At 37.7% G+C, this 15,125-nt stretch overlaps 1 protein-coding gene across 12 annotated transcripts in view; it reads left to right on the top strand.

Annotated features, from left to right (window-relative positions):
* Positions 1-15,125, top strand: part of LOC119243219 (nucleoporin SEH1) — a 145,196-nt gene that overhangs the window by 14,801 nt on the left and 115,270 nt on the right. For 10 of the 12 annotated variants that reach the window (XM_037508880.2, XM_037508881.2, XM_037508885.2 and 7 more), the window contains exons 6-9: positions 2,493-2,633; positions 3,815-3,972; positions 5,142-5,292; positions 13,176-13,343. In XM_037508880.2, the coding sequence (XP_037364777.1) occupies positions 2,493-2,633; positions 3,815-3,972; positions 5,142-5,292; positions 13,176-13,343 (618 nt within the window). Of the gene's footprint in view, positions 1-2,492; positions 2,634-3,814; positions 3,973-5,141; positions 5,293-6,310; positions 8,624-12,546; positions 12,654-13,175; positions 13,344-15,125 lie in introns of those variants that run through there. The other 2 variants (XM_037508893.1, XM_037508888.2) reach the window with 2 other exon arrangements.

The raw sequence follows: 15,125 nt of genomic DNA on the forward strand, positions 1-15,125 counted from the left end.
CCAAGGTTGTTTTTGAGTCTCTTAGCTAATAGAATAAATCTAGATAAGGGACTGATTGGCTATGTAATCTGTATAACAAGGAACCTGGAGATGCAGCAGTTCTGGGGATAAATTACTTGATTACTCAGTGATAATAACATCCAGGACTTCAGTATTTTCTTTGTTTTTTTTTTGTTTTTTTGTTTTTTTTTTGCTGTCATCCTTAGGATTTTAGGATCTTAAGAGCAGTTCCAGATTTCATATGCAGATATAATGAATCACCTTTCCTTTAAGGTGTCTTTTTATATATTAGGGAGAGAAAAATATTTCTGGTAGGCTTATCATGAGATCCTGTTGACCAGAGTAGGGTCACTTAACCCATGTGTTAGCTATAGGAGTATTAGATAGCAATTTCTTTATCGAGAATGATGGGGAAGTAACATTGGGTAGGTAACAATGTTTGCTTGGGAGTGAGTATGGGATTGATTTAGGACTGGAGATTGGCTCTTTTTGCATTTCTTGGTCTGGTTCTTTGAGGTAAGAGTTGTGTGAAGGTTCTTACATATTACTAGATTAAACATGTTACATGGAGGATTTGTGTGATAGAGGACTATGTAACATCCAGTTATTAATACTTATATTTTTATAAGTATTAACAACAGTTAGTATACGGGAAGCATTTGTCAGTTAACCAGTATTGAATATTTTTTATTTCTATTGATGAATGGAAATATTAAAACAGACCTAGCCTTGATGATTGTAATGCAAGTTCATACATTTATGTACACTTTAACATATATTAGGAAATTTGAATTCTAACAACCACCTTATGAAGGGTGAAGGTAGTTGTCATTAATACCATTTTACAAATGAAGAATCCGAGATCAACAAAATAAAATGACTAAGGCCAAATATAGGAGTCAGAACCAAATAGTTGAAGCAAGAATATGGTAGACACATCTCAGAGTGATGATGTAAGATGAGAAAATGTCAATAAGAGAATGAGGTAAAATGTCTGCATTGGAGGTATTTTAGAAAGATGTTGGGTTTAAAAGACTATGTCGAGAATGCTGGACACCAATATTTCAGAGGAGGGTTGGTGGATAGGTGAGATAGGGACATCTCTCTAACCACTTCTTTATCACACACTGTTATGTCCCTGACAGTCATTCTGTGATCTGCCATCTCCTTCATTGTCTTTTTCTCTATTTGCAGATATAGAAATAGAATCATAAGGATAAATTAAACTCCCTTTTTTAAGGATTAAAGTATTTCCTTTTATCACCACTAAAAACTCAATTTATTGTTACCGATTTTATTACTCAGGAAATTTAGTTTTTTTTTATACAAGAGCTGGGGTACAGGCCAGAGGCATGGGAAGGTGAGAGGATTCACCCAGAGACAGAGTGGGGAGCAGGCCAGGCAGATGGACCGAAGACACTGCTGAGGGGAGCAGCGGGCACGACAGGAGAGGACTGCCGTGCCATGTGGGAATCTCCCTGGCCTGCCAGGAATCAAACCCGCACTGCAGAGGCTGTGGACAGCTTCACAGTGCTGCGCTCAACCCACTGTGCCACCAGGGAGGCCCTAGTTTTTCTTTTCTTAAAAATGATTTAGGGGCCTCCCTGGTGGTGTAGGCGGTTGAGTGCAGTGCTGTGAAGCTGTCCACAGCCTCTGCAGTGCGGGTTCCATCCCGGCTGGCCCTGGAGATACCCACATGGTGTGGCTGACCTCTTCTGTCTCACCTGCTGCTTCCCTCAGCAGTGTATTTCAGTCAGTCCGCCTGTTCTGTTCCCCGCTCTGTCTCTGGTGAATCCTCTCACCCTACCGCACATCTGGCACATCCGCACATCTTGTACCCCGGTTTTTATATGCATGAATAATAAATCTTTAAAAACATCAAAAAAAAAAAAACAACAAAAAATCTTACTCTAATTATTTTTTTAAAACCTGTTAAACTAAATTTTTAAAAATCAACAAGAAATCTGGGCGCTTGTATCTGTTTCTTCTATCTGCAGTAGCAAATTACCACAAAGTGGTAGCTGAATAAAACAGAAGTTTATTTTATTAACTCTGGAGGCCAGAAACCTGAAATCAGCATGTCAGGGCTGTGCTTCTTCTGAAATCCTTCCTTATCTCTTCAAGCTTCTCATGGATCTAGCAGTTCTTTGTTTTGGTTTGTGACAGATTACTCCAATTTCTGCTTTTGTCTTCACAGGGCCGCCTTCCTTGTGTCTCTGTTTCTTCTTTTCTGTCTTTTACAACAATACTGGATATTGGATTTAGGATGTAGCCTAAATCTAGGATGTTCTCGTACTGAGATTTTTAATCTGCAAAGACCATTTTTCAAATTAGGTCACATATACAGGTTAAGGGGCTTAGAACTTGAGCAACTGTTTCATTAAGGAAAACATTTTAATTGTGAGCAAGTTTCAAAAAGTTGAGATGTCTTGACATGAGAGTTTTAAAGTTTTTATTTCTGAAATTTTTGATGTAAATCGTTTCTTCACTAGGAAATACGCAAAAGCCGAAACTCTTATGACAGTTACAGATCCCGTCCATGATATTGCATTTGCTCCAAACTTGGGAAGGTCTTTCCATATTCTAGCCATAGCAACCAAAGATGTGAGAATTTTTACATTAAAGCCTGTGAGGTAAGTATCCCACACCATTTGTATGTAGTAATTAATTTGTAGTGTTCTTAACTCTTGATTATTTTCATTTGTAGACTAATATATCGAGGCAATTGATCTTAAGAGTGGATGCTATAATGAATTCTGTATATAAAATTATGTATAAATGCATGGTTTGGGAGATAGAGAATTGAGTAATGAGAGATTTTTGTTTTCTGAATTGTGTTTTATTTAGACTGATACTAACAGAGTTGAATGTTCTGTATATAATTACTGTTCTAAAGATGTTTGAATAAATGAGAGGGGGCAGTCTCCTTAGGAAAAATTAAATTAGCATTGAAACACTTGTGAATAACCTATTTAGCTTTCGTTTTGAATTGTGAGTTTCAGTTCTTTTTCTTTCATTTTTCCATTCCTACTGTCTCTTTTTAAATTATAATCCATTTTATTCCTCAACATTTTTTTTTTTTGATAGTAACAACATGTTTATTTTTTCCAGTCGAGGATACAAACACAGCATTTCTTAATTTAAAGAGAATATGAAAACATCAGGCAATTCCTAGAGTAATACTACAAACACAGCCTTCACCTACAGTAAAAATGAAGCCATTCAGTCATTTTGGTCATCATCCCAGTCCTTCTTCCCACTGGGAGGTTTGGGCCCACCGGCTCTTTTTGCCATAATGATCTGATCCACTCTAAGTACAGTGACAGCAGCATTAGTAGCCAGCTTGATAGCCCAGTATTTCCCCAGATAAGTATCTAGAATGCCTGCTTCCAACATGTCCCTTACAGCAGGAACTTCGGCCTCAATATCCAATCCAAAATTTTTATTTCCTTCTTGATGTACTGCATAAAGTTTAGAGATCACTTCATTGGCTTTAACACCAGAATTTTCTGCCAGTGCCCGAGGTTATTCCTCAACTTTTTGTTTGTTTCTAGTTACTGAATATCATTTTTGTGATAGGATCATGCCAGGTAGTAAGATGAAAGTGACAGTGACCCAGCTCTTAATGAGCTAATGGTGGGAGGGGCAGCGAGACTTATGGATATGCACATTATTATAAAGTAATAGGCAAATATGTGAAACCATTTGCAATTTTTAATTTAGTATTTATGTCTGTATGTATACATATACACACACACATATATAAGTGTATATCAAACAAAAGTCTTGAGGAAATTTTTGTTGTTGTTAATAGGAAAGAACTGACTTCCTCTGGTGGGCCAACAAAATTTGAAATCCATTTAGTGGCTCAGTTTGATAATCATAATTCTCAGGTGTGGCGAGTGAGTTGGAATATAACAGGAACAGTGCTTGCATCTTCAGGAGATGATGGCTGTGTACGATTGTGGAAAGGTAAGATCTCAGTGAAGAAATTGCTTATTTAGCTACTTTAGAATTTTCACTTAGAAATGTAAGCTGCATATTTTGAAAAAATACGCAGTACTTCTAGTAAAAAGATACTGTTATATGTGTAACTTGTGTGACTGCTTTTCACACACAGGCTAGGACTACAACCATGCCTTATTTTATTAAATAATGCTTTAGTCAACCTGCCCTTAATAGGAGGAAATCCAGTATCTTTCCCACTTTACTACAACTTCTGAAAGTTAAAAAAATTGGGGGGTCGCTAATTGTAAAAGTTTCTTAGAAATCCCAAGCTAAGAGAGAATTCAGCTTGGTCAGTTGACTGTGGTTGCAATAGCATTCTCTGTGCTTTCCCAAGAATATGTATCTACTGGGCCAAGGTGTCCCTAGCCTCCACACCAACTGGAGTGGGTGATGTCCCATACTTAGGATCCAAAATTATAGCTCAGTTTACCCTGCACAGTTATTTTTTTCCAAAAATGCAGTTTGGCTAGGCTTGTAGACCTCCCAGGTTCAGTTTTAGGCTATGGCTGAACCTGTGCAGACTTCCTTTTTGTAGGTGTAATTTGATTTCAAGGGCTTTTCTACCCTTGCCTGCCTCTGGACTTTACACAATACCACCCAGCTCTACTCCAAGTGGCTCTCTGACTATGGTTTTCTGGGCTCATTTTCTCCAATGGTTAATTTCACATTAAAAAATTAGGCTGTCTCAGATAAGCCACTCAAACCCCCCAAATTTTGTTACCCATATCCATCTCTGAAGATATTAGTTACTTAGGTTTATAATTGGGAAACCAAGAAAGCACCTCCATTACCCGATATATATGTGTAAATTAAATTTATTAAAGTGGAGACAAAAAAATTATTTTGATAGTAACTTCATTATGTGATAATATGTTAGCTTAGAGAATTGTCTCTGTTAATTCTATCTTGAAGGGAAATAGTTGCTCAAAGCTTTATGATTTTTAAATTACTAAGTTTTCTTATTTTCAAAACTAATTAATGCTGAATTATATGTTCTTTATTTTAAAAATATCTTGAACTTTTTTTTTCTGAGAAATGTAGCGCTTTCTCATTTTATAAATTGTAGTTTAAGGACATGAACACAGATTTGTAGGTATTCATCATGCTAATGTATTTGATCATTTTCCTTTCAGCAAATTATATGGACAATTGGAAATGTACGGGTATTTTGAAAGGTAATGGGAGCCCTGTCAATGGGAATTCTCAGCAGGGAAACTCAAATCCTTCCCTAGGCTCAAATACCCCAAATCTTCAAAATTCATTAAATGGATCTTCTGCTGGCAGGTAGGCTGTTTTGTGAGAAAATTAGAAATTACCTTCTTTTTATATCATTCTGGTAGCCCTACTAGAATGGATTTTAAGATTGAATGAAGAAATTTACACATAATTATGAATTATGTTTTAAAAGTGATAGTGTTTGGCTTGCTTGGTCATAATATTTACAGGTAAAGTCATTAAACAAACCAAATTTTATTCTGAAATGTGGTGGTCCATCAGACATGTTTATAACTTTTAAGATTTTGCTTTGCTTCTGAATTAATTGAAGAAAGAACATAAGGGATAATACTAAGGATTTTAGTTCTAGATAAGTATTAGTGTTTTAGTACTGGTGGTGTGTCCTTTGAATCAGTTCATATTGAAATTTTAAATAAGATACATCAAAAAATCTTGTAGAAGAGAGGGCAAGAATGAATTAAATAGTCTGGCTTGTGCTTTTAAAACTTTAATGGAGATTATAAGAGGAGATGAGTTACTGATTTTTAGAATTTTTAGCATATTTTAGATTCTTGTTTATCCTAATAAAAAATGTTTGATGTGATCTAAAGAGTCATTTGTTTTCATATTCAAATTTCAAATGTGTGTGTGTAAGTTAAAATTTTTTAATATGCCTTTGTGAATAATTTGGAATACAATTCAGGAAACTTCAAAGCAGTGCTTTAACAACAGCTGTCCTGTGTTTTCCCTGTTGTCATCTTAAAGAAGAAAATTGTATTTAAAATTTCCTCATCTATTTTTATATTGTTATATATTTATAAAGAAGTCCTATTTGATTTTGAGGTTTTAAGTATTTACATCAAAACAATTTTAGGTAACCATAGAATATAATCAAACGATAAAATGATTTCATGTGTCTAAGTAGACTAGAGTTAATTTTTAAAAACCTGATGTTTGGTTGCTGTTTGTAGTACACATTTTGTAAAGAGCTTTGAAGTTTTGATTTGTATTCTTACTGTGCCAATAACCTGTGTGTTAGATCTGTGATGCATTTTCCCTTCTCCATTTGTATTATGTCCTTTAACAGAAAGCACAGCTGAGTACAAGCTAACTGGAGTAACTTTGCTGTTTTGCTGCTTGTTGCATGCACACAGGAATGGAAAGCGAGCTCCTTTTCCCCTTCCCCAGCACCGTTTGACCTCTCCCAAGATACACCAGCAGCCTGCTTACTACTAAACGCAATCCAAAAGGCCTTTAAAAATACAGTGTATATCATTTTTGGTACTAGCTAGTTTATTGACACTATTTGAAAATTTTGAAATAGAAATTGAGAGGCTTTTTGTGAGATAATGTCACCAAAACAATTTTTTGAAATGTTCCTGAAAGTAACAAGGATTTTAAAATTAAAAGGACTGTTACCATCCTTATAAGTAGTTGGGAGGAGGGAAATTTTACTTTATCCCATTTGGAGAATACAGGCTTATTTCTTCTGTTTTCTAAAATAGTAAACTAAAATGATGAATTTTTATAATTTTAATTTGAAGATTGAATAAATATTTTTCATAAAGATTGTTTTGAGTGCTAATTTGTTTACCTTTTGTAGAATTGGTTTATACATGTTATTTCAATATAACTGTCATTTCTTATGTAATATTTTAAAAAATATTAGTAAAGGAGTGAGACATTTACTAGTAAAAAATGAAAGTGATTTGACTGTACAGTTTGTAGCCAAATTAAACATTTGGTATTGCTTCATTTATAGTTTGATAGTAAAATGGGAAAAAAAAACCTTTGTAAGTTTTCAATTTATAAATTTCACTATTCACTAAAGAGATAAACATTTATCTAAATGTGCTTGTATATTTTTATGGTGTGATTCCATGGCTTTAAGGATTTCCTTCAGATCATAATTTGGAAACATTATGCGAGAAGAGTTAAATTTTGCTAAAATCGTGCATGCACGTTAACTTTATGGCTGATTCCATGTCGCAGGATTTTCATTATTTAGTTGGCTGCTTCATTTAGTTCATAGGACTCTGACCTTGATGACAGAGCTATAATTCTTAAGTTTGCAAAAATGCACAAGAATTACGGGTAAGTTATAAGATGGCAGAATCACAGTAGGACATATTATTTGTGCCCTTTTACTTACCAAATTTTATAGCTATTCTAAGGTTTTTGCAGAAAAACAGCTAAGTATGTGTAAAAATTGTGTTTCTTCAAAAGTGTGTTGTAATAGCCTAGCCATACTATGTGAAAGTATATTTGAATTGGTTCTCAGTATCATGTATGCACTAAAAAAATAAGTGCTTGTTGCTGCTACTACAAATGAATCATTGCTTAAAAATAAAGAAAAAGCCTATTAGGTGTGTATATTTATGGGATAGCATCAAATATGTTCCTGAAAGATTATAAAATGTTTTAAATTATAACACTTTCTTTGTAACAGTCACACTAATAATTTTTTTAACATTTTAAGTTTAACAGATTGTATTTTTTTCAAGTTTCTACACTTAAGCAAACTTGATTTGAGTGAGGGTCTTGATTTTTGCTATTATGTTCTGTTAGTTTTGGCATGAAAATACTAAAGCTTTTTTTTTTTCCAGCATGTGTTTTCTCCTCTTTGGTTCTCTTTGTATTTACTACTTTTCTCTTTTTCTTCTGTTTTTTCTTTTCTTTTTTTTTTTTTTCCCTGTTTTTGTTTTGTTTTGGTGTGTTGTTTCTGTCTTCATTGTTTCAGGTATTTCTTTCCCCCTCTGGATTCCCCACGGGCTGGATCGAGATGGTCCAGTTATGCCCAGCTCCTTCCTCCTCCTCCTCCTCCTCCTCTGGTAGAGCACTCTTGCGATGCTGACACTGCCAACCTCCAGTATCCTCACCCTCGCAGATGATCTCTCTCTCGGCCTCTTAATCCCTTACCTGAGAATGAAGGGGTTTAAAACACTGATTTAACACTTAAAGGCCTTATTCAAGTGCTTGTAAATGCTTTCATTCCTGGCTGCTTTTTGTTTTTCTTCCTTTTCTTTCAGAAGATTTTTCTAATTTAGGTTCTGTCTTGCATGTATTACAATCAGAACACAGTGTTTGGAACCTAAATGTGTTTGTGCTTCTGCATCAAAGGAACATTTACTTCATTGGTTGATAACCTTTGATGAAATGAGATTTGTTCAAGTTACATTAACTGTGAGAGTTACACATAGTAACTTCAAAGTGCCTGTTCTGTAAATTTTATTTTGAACTGTTATAGTGTTAAGCTTCTTCTTGCAGTTTGTCATACAGGTTAATGTGAAAGCATATGTCTGCCTTTGAGACATGGTAAGAAATTTTTTAATTTTGCAGGTAAATGTTGCCACTGACTAGTAGAATAAATCATTCCTGTGTACAAAGCAGCAAAACATAACGTGGACTGTTCTTTTTGTTTGTTTTTAATGAAATTGCCTTTTACTACTAGGAATTACTGCTGAAAGCATTTGTAATTCTCCAAGTAGGTTGTTTAATAAAATATATTTTAAAAGATTTGAATCTGTTGCCTTATAAAAGTAGAATGTATTTGATAGTTGGCTGATCTCCTTAAAACACCCTGTTGCTAAAAAAAATTTTAAAAAATTCCAAATAGTCAAAAATTGGGGCATAAGCATGACATTTATTTAAAGGGAAGCCAGTCAATATGTAGACAAACATCTAGAACTGGCAGATGTTGACTTTCAGTCAACATTAGAATAGATTATTCCCTAAAATGATACTTTTAAAATTGGAAATCAGAATATATTTGATAATAACTATGGCAAAATGATTAAAATTATGGAACTTAGTAAAAATCTCTGGTTCATTTTTTTCAGGAATTGTCAAAGATTTAACATTCAGCTAGAGTGAGAGCACTTCATCTGTATCTTTAGTTAATCATAGAAGATAGGATTGTTATAACTATTGTAATTTGTAATCTAATTTTCAAAGATAACTTTTCTGTGATAGCTTCATACTCTTAGAGCTTAATATGCAAAGGATAAAGAGTTGATACATTGTGTTCATTTAATGAACAATTGAGATTTGTGTCTTAATTAAAATGTTTGGTCTGTGAAGTCAACATTTTAGTATTTCAATGTGAGAAAAACTTTTTCAAATCTCAAGTTTTCATTCAGTAAAGGACTTGTTTTAGACTTGTAGATGTATTTAGGTTCAAAGCAAGAGGTTGAATTTAAGGCTGAATCAAGCTCAAAATTAAAATTCATGTCTTTTGTGTTTTCAGTAATCATAGAAGTTAGAATGGGCTTATGAATTGAAACAGATTTTCATTTATTGAATATTAAGTATCTTGCATGTGCCAGATATGCTGCTAAACATTCAGGGCTATCTAAAAAATAGGTAGTCTGCACGCAGTCATTCTAGTGGAACAAGGTAAATTACAGAATTCACAAGGAGTAACAAGGTTCAGCTTCATAATAAAGCTTGAAATGGTATAGGCATAAATGTGATTTCTGTGAGTTGCTCAGTTTTGCTGGGTCTCCCAATTATACAGGAAGTACATGTCATTAAACATTTTGGCTTTTTTTCCTCATCAAAAATACTCGTTTGAGCTGGCAGGATTTGGAAAGGATGTGAGAATTTTAACAGGTGAAATGGTCTAATGGAGGGATGATAGGACTTTTAGGAGATGCCCCACAGGGAAAAGAGGACAGGGTGTGTTCAGGCTGTTTATATTGGTTGATTGAAAGATTCATTTGGGGAACTAGTGGGAGATCTGGAATTAGAATTTGTCACATAGAGGCATTGGGTATTGATGGCTAGAGTTAACCATTTAAAGCAATTGGTAAAAGGGAGCAGGAATAATGGGAGATGCCTTTTTTTTTTTTTTAAGGTTTATTTTTATTTATGCATACTCAACTGGGGTGTAGTCCAGAGGTGTGGAGGATGAGAGAATTCATCAGAGACAGAGTGGGGAGCAGAACAGGCAATCTACTGAGATACACTGCTGAGAGGAGCAGTGGGCCAGACAGGAGAGGTCTGCCATGTGGGTTAGCTCCCTGGTCAGGGATCAAATTCAGGCCACAGTGGCTGGCAGTAGCTTGATAGCACTGAGACTTTAACCCCTGTGCCACCAGGGAGGCCCAATGTCTATCTTTTCTTTTTTTATAATTATCTGCTTCATTTTATTTTTAATTTTATATATAATTTATTTATATATATTTTACATTGTTCATTTTGCACAATGTTTGCATTCTTTCAGGTGTAGTCCCCATAGAATTCCCACCACCAATTCACCACTGCACCATCACCATAGTCCCTTGTGCTCCTCCCATCCCTGTTTTGATCTCCCTCCCGCCTCCCCTGCAGAATGTCTCTGATTTATAGTTGGCTGTTAATGTTTTTTTATTATTATAAACTGGGTAAGTTGCTAATTCCCTGAGAGTCATCCTTGGGCATGGGACTTCTGCAAGCTCTACTATCTAAGGAGATTTAGAATTCACTGGGCATTTCATTCAATTGGCAAGTAAAGTTAGAGGTAGTAGCTAATATTCATTGATTCTATGTGCCACTACTTTTCTAGATACCTTATGTAGATTAACTGATTTAATTCTCACTACAAACCTCTGAGTCAAGTGTTCTAATTATCCCTACTTACAGATGGAACAGGCAGATTCAAGCTATTAAAGTATTTGCCTATGATTGTATAGCTAAATGAGAACCAGGATTGAAGTCTATGCAGAGTTTGTTTGCTATCAGGCTCTCCTTTTCACAGATGCTTTGGATTATAAATCCTTGGCATTAGAATCCTACCAAGTTGCGGGGTATTGTGGGGAGAGGATTTTTGGTCATTTGATTTTTAAGAGGAGGAACACTTCCTGACTTGGGTGAATGGCTACCTGGAGTATGAACATATCCCAGCAGTTCACCCTATGTAGACAGTGGTGTAGATAGTTAAGATGCTTGGTAAAACAAGGTTAACTCATTACTCCTCAAAAGCATCCTTTCACTTACGGAGTTAAGTGTTCATGGTTTTTTCCAGATACTTTTTTTCAGAATTTGAAAATTTTTGAGATTTTTTTCCACTTTGAGGATTCAAGGGTACAATAGGGTTCAAGGTACAATATGAGTTTAATTAAACTCTTCAAAAAGAGATGTAAAGAGAAATGCAGAGGTATCACTGAATTTAACAGAGGCCAATCCTGATAAATTGTAACACGTGTTACAGTGCTCAGGACTTAGCCAGGTAATAGGGAATGAATTACAAGGTGTGACTTGAGGCGGTTTAAGGGAAGGAGAGACAGGATGGTTTTCAGGTGATAGGACAAACGAGTTTTTTGTTTCTATTTTTTGTAAGGCAGAGAGCAAGGAACCAGTGGAAAGCATATTCAGGAACTAGAGTTGAGCATATTTTGGAGGTGATAGAAAGTGACCATCATATAAACAAGTCTCTCCACCAGGCTAAAATAAGTTGGGACTATTAAATTCTGTTTTTTATTTTTTCCCCAAATGCCTAGTGCATCTTAAACATTCAATAACCGATGAGTAAATCAAATTAAGGAGTTATCTTTAGAATAAGAGGTACTCTCTCCTGAGCCTATGGGAGAAAATGTTGCAATAAAGTGAAAGGTGGAATGGAAGTACTTAGGGTTTGTGCGGATCACTTGTCAGCGGTAGGAGTTGAGGCCTTAGTAGGGTGGAGAAACGTGAGTTACTCGGGGTGTATTATGTTTCATTTCACTCCTTCCCACCCCAGAGCTATATTACCCCGTCAGACATTTAGGTGTAGCGCACTATTAGGAAATGTGTATTCGTAGGAGTGATTTTCCTAATTGAAGTCTCTTAGTAGCGTGCAACATGAGGAAAGTCGCCTCACATTTTGGCGCCTGCCAAACGGTGATGGGGAAAGATCTTTTTGCTCATGTAAAGACAGAACGGTACGGTAATGAGCTCCGTATTGGGTGATTTGTTCACCGGAAAGATTTCATGTGTAAGGTGAGTGACCGTGATTTGAGTTCCCGGGTAGAGTGAGGCCGCGCGTCCTCGGCGCGGCGGCGGCAGTGCGCGGCCTGGAGCCCGGCGCCCCGCGGTGCCCCACCCCTGCCTCCGGCCCCGGCTGCTTTCTCGCTTCGAATCCGGGGCCGCGCCGTCCGCTCCCAATCACCGGGCTCCCGCCTGCCCCGCCCCTTCGCGCCGTCCAATCCCAAGTCGACTGAACCCGACCCTTCGGCGGGGCTGGAGCGGTCGGGGACGCGCCGCGCGGGGAGGGGCCCGGGCGCTGCGCGGGAGAAGCCGTGCATGCGCACTGTCGCGGTGCCGGACGCTCTGTCGGCGAACTTCCCCCCCCCCCCCCCCCGCGTTCCGGCCGCGGCTTGGCGGGCTTCCACGCCGAGAGTCGTGCTGGGTCTTCGCGTGCCGTTCGGTGGGAGGCGGGCGAGTCCCCTCCCAGCGTGTCGGCTGCTGAGACGGTGGGGGCAGTGGCGGTTGGCGCGGGGTCGGCGGGAGGCGAAGGCTCGGACGGGGCGCCGGGCGCAGGCCGGGGGCGGGCCGCGGCACCCAGCCTGGCCCGGCTTAATGGCGCGCCCGTGGGGGCGGCCGCGCCGGCGGGAGACCGGCGAGCGTCCAGGCTCACGTCTGGTGCGCCGCTGCTCCGGAGGCCTCAGTGCTCGAGGGCCACCTCTTGAGTGCTTGGCCCCGGAGCTTTCGCTGCGGAGCGCTCGTGGGGCCGCAGTTCGCATCCGTGAGGTGCAGGGTTGTGTCCTCCCTTCTGGCTGAAGCGGACCGGTGGTGGAAAGTAGCTGAGTGCGGGGCGTCGGCTTGTGGGAACAGTGTTACTTCCCGATGTCACTAACTTCGGTTTTGGTTTTTTCTAGGCCTCCTTTCACATTTACTCCTTTCCCACAACCTTGCATCGGCTTATTTATGAACAGAATGCAAAATGAGATAAGCATGTTTGACATGGCTCTGCTTTTGCTTACTTTTAATTTCAGACTTTTGGTGAGACATGAAGCCCCTTTCGACGCGGTCGCTTGGAGGACAGCTGTTTTTATGATAGCATTGCATTTTGCTGTCACTATTTTGAGGTTATTCAACTGGTGTTTGTACCGTTCCAAAATCAGCTTTTTCTCCGAACTTCAGTTTTGTGGGCAAAGTTTACGGTAAGATCGAAAAGTTACATACTAAAAAACCTACCTTATTCTGAAGTTTATCTTAAAATACCAAGAGTGAAAATCAAGAGAGTTGGGGAACTTTGACTTTTTTCCCCCACAGCACATTCTTTTAAATGTGTTCAATTGTACTTGCAGACCTCCACTCAAGGAGGGCAGTAAATGATATTTAATATACCCAGAAATGTAACTGGAATAATTATAAGAAAACTGAAACACCAAATTTGAAGTTACTGTTTTAAGGAAATAGCAAGAGAAAGCCCAAAGAGGGCTACTTCGTTAAAATATTTACACTAAAGTTAAAAACAACATATTGTCTTCACTTTAGGTGATGAAGGAGGTGTAGGTACCGAAATACAGAAGGAAGTTAGGGAGTTTTCCCTTCTAGGAAAGTTATAGGAATGTGGTATGTGTATGGATAGTTTAGAACATGTGTAATCCTTTCCAGAAACAAGTGAGAGTAGGTATTAGATTACGTCTTGAGAGATTTTCCATGGGTTATGTTACTGTCCCATCCATAGCAGAGTCATATCCGAGCACTTAGTACTGTCTATCATAATTGGTAGGGATTCTCAGTTCCCTGAGGGGAGCTGCCTTTTTTATTTTTCAGTCCTAATACCAAATAGCCTTTCATGTTTTGTGTTTGATAATGACTGTTGCATGAATGATCCTTGCTTGGTATCTGATTTTCCTTGGTTTTGTCTCCTGCTTAATAGAGGTAACCCTTAAAGAGTGCAGCATATATTTTAATGTGGTTTGTGTATTTGTTGAAGAACCTAATGATTATAAGACTAGATGTGGGGAGACTGTAGTTCAAATTAAAAATTAATGGGTGGTAATCACTGGGATTATTGAAGTGGGTCTCAGCTCCTGAGGTATATTTGGAATTAAAAGCGTTAGAATTCTGTAACTAATTGATAAAATCAAGAGAGATCAAAATGTTCCCAGGTATCTGGCCTAAATAGCAAAAGAATAGGGAATTATATAGGTCAAAACTAAAGATAATAGGAGTGTACAGAGGAAAAATGATGTGTTTGATTTTATATTCATTGATTTTGCACTACTTGAGAGGCAGTCACAAGTAAGGAAGGTGTCAAAAAGCCACTTGGAAATAGTCTAGAGGTAGGGAGAGAAGTTGTGGCTGAAAGTGATTTGAAGATGAGGAAGGTCAGTGACATTAGTGCAGAGGAAAGAATACAACCATACCTGCCTGGGTATGAATCCTGCTTCATTTGTACTTTGTGGCCTGGAAAAGTCAGTTCCCTCTGTCTTTTGCAAATTTGACAAAGGGATTAGTCAAAGATGAGGCTGTTGTCAATCATTTATTCATTTCACAAATATTTGAGTACCTACTAAGTGCTAGGCATTGTGTTAGAAACAGTGATGGAAAGATAGGTGTGACTCCTGCTCTTAGGAAGAAATCTGTTTATTGGATGAAGACAAATAGTGGCAAGTGCTAGAAGAGTAATATTAACATGTTTGCAATAAACAGTGAGGTTACATTTGACTTAATGATTAAGGATCACTTCTCTTAGACAGTTAACAATTAAACTGAGGTGAATATCCAGAAAAAGCTAGTAGCTGTGCAAACATCTAGAAGAATATTCTAGAGAGCATCTCTAGAGCTAGATATTTGGGTGTTCTAAGGAACAGAAAAACCTGTATTTGGGGAGTGAGCCTGAGGTGGGTTAGACAATGAGATTGCTCACTGAACTTTCAGTAAAAGGTATATACCTGGAGAATTAATTATAAATTGGCATGAATAGAAACTTG

The sequence above is a fragment of the Talpa occidentalis genome, unplaced genomic scaffold (assembly GCF_014898055.3).
Source record: "Talpa occidentalis isolate TD23 unplaced genomic scaffold, MPIMG_talOcc4v2.1 talOcc4.13, whole genome shotgun sequence".
Classification (NCBI taxonomy): Eukaryota; Metazoa; Chordata; class Mammalia; order Eulipotyphla; family Talpidae; genus Talpa; species Talpa occidentalis.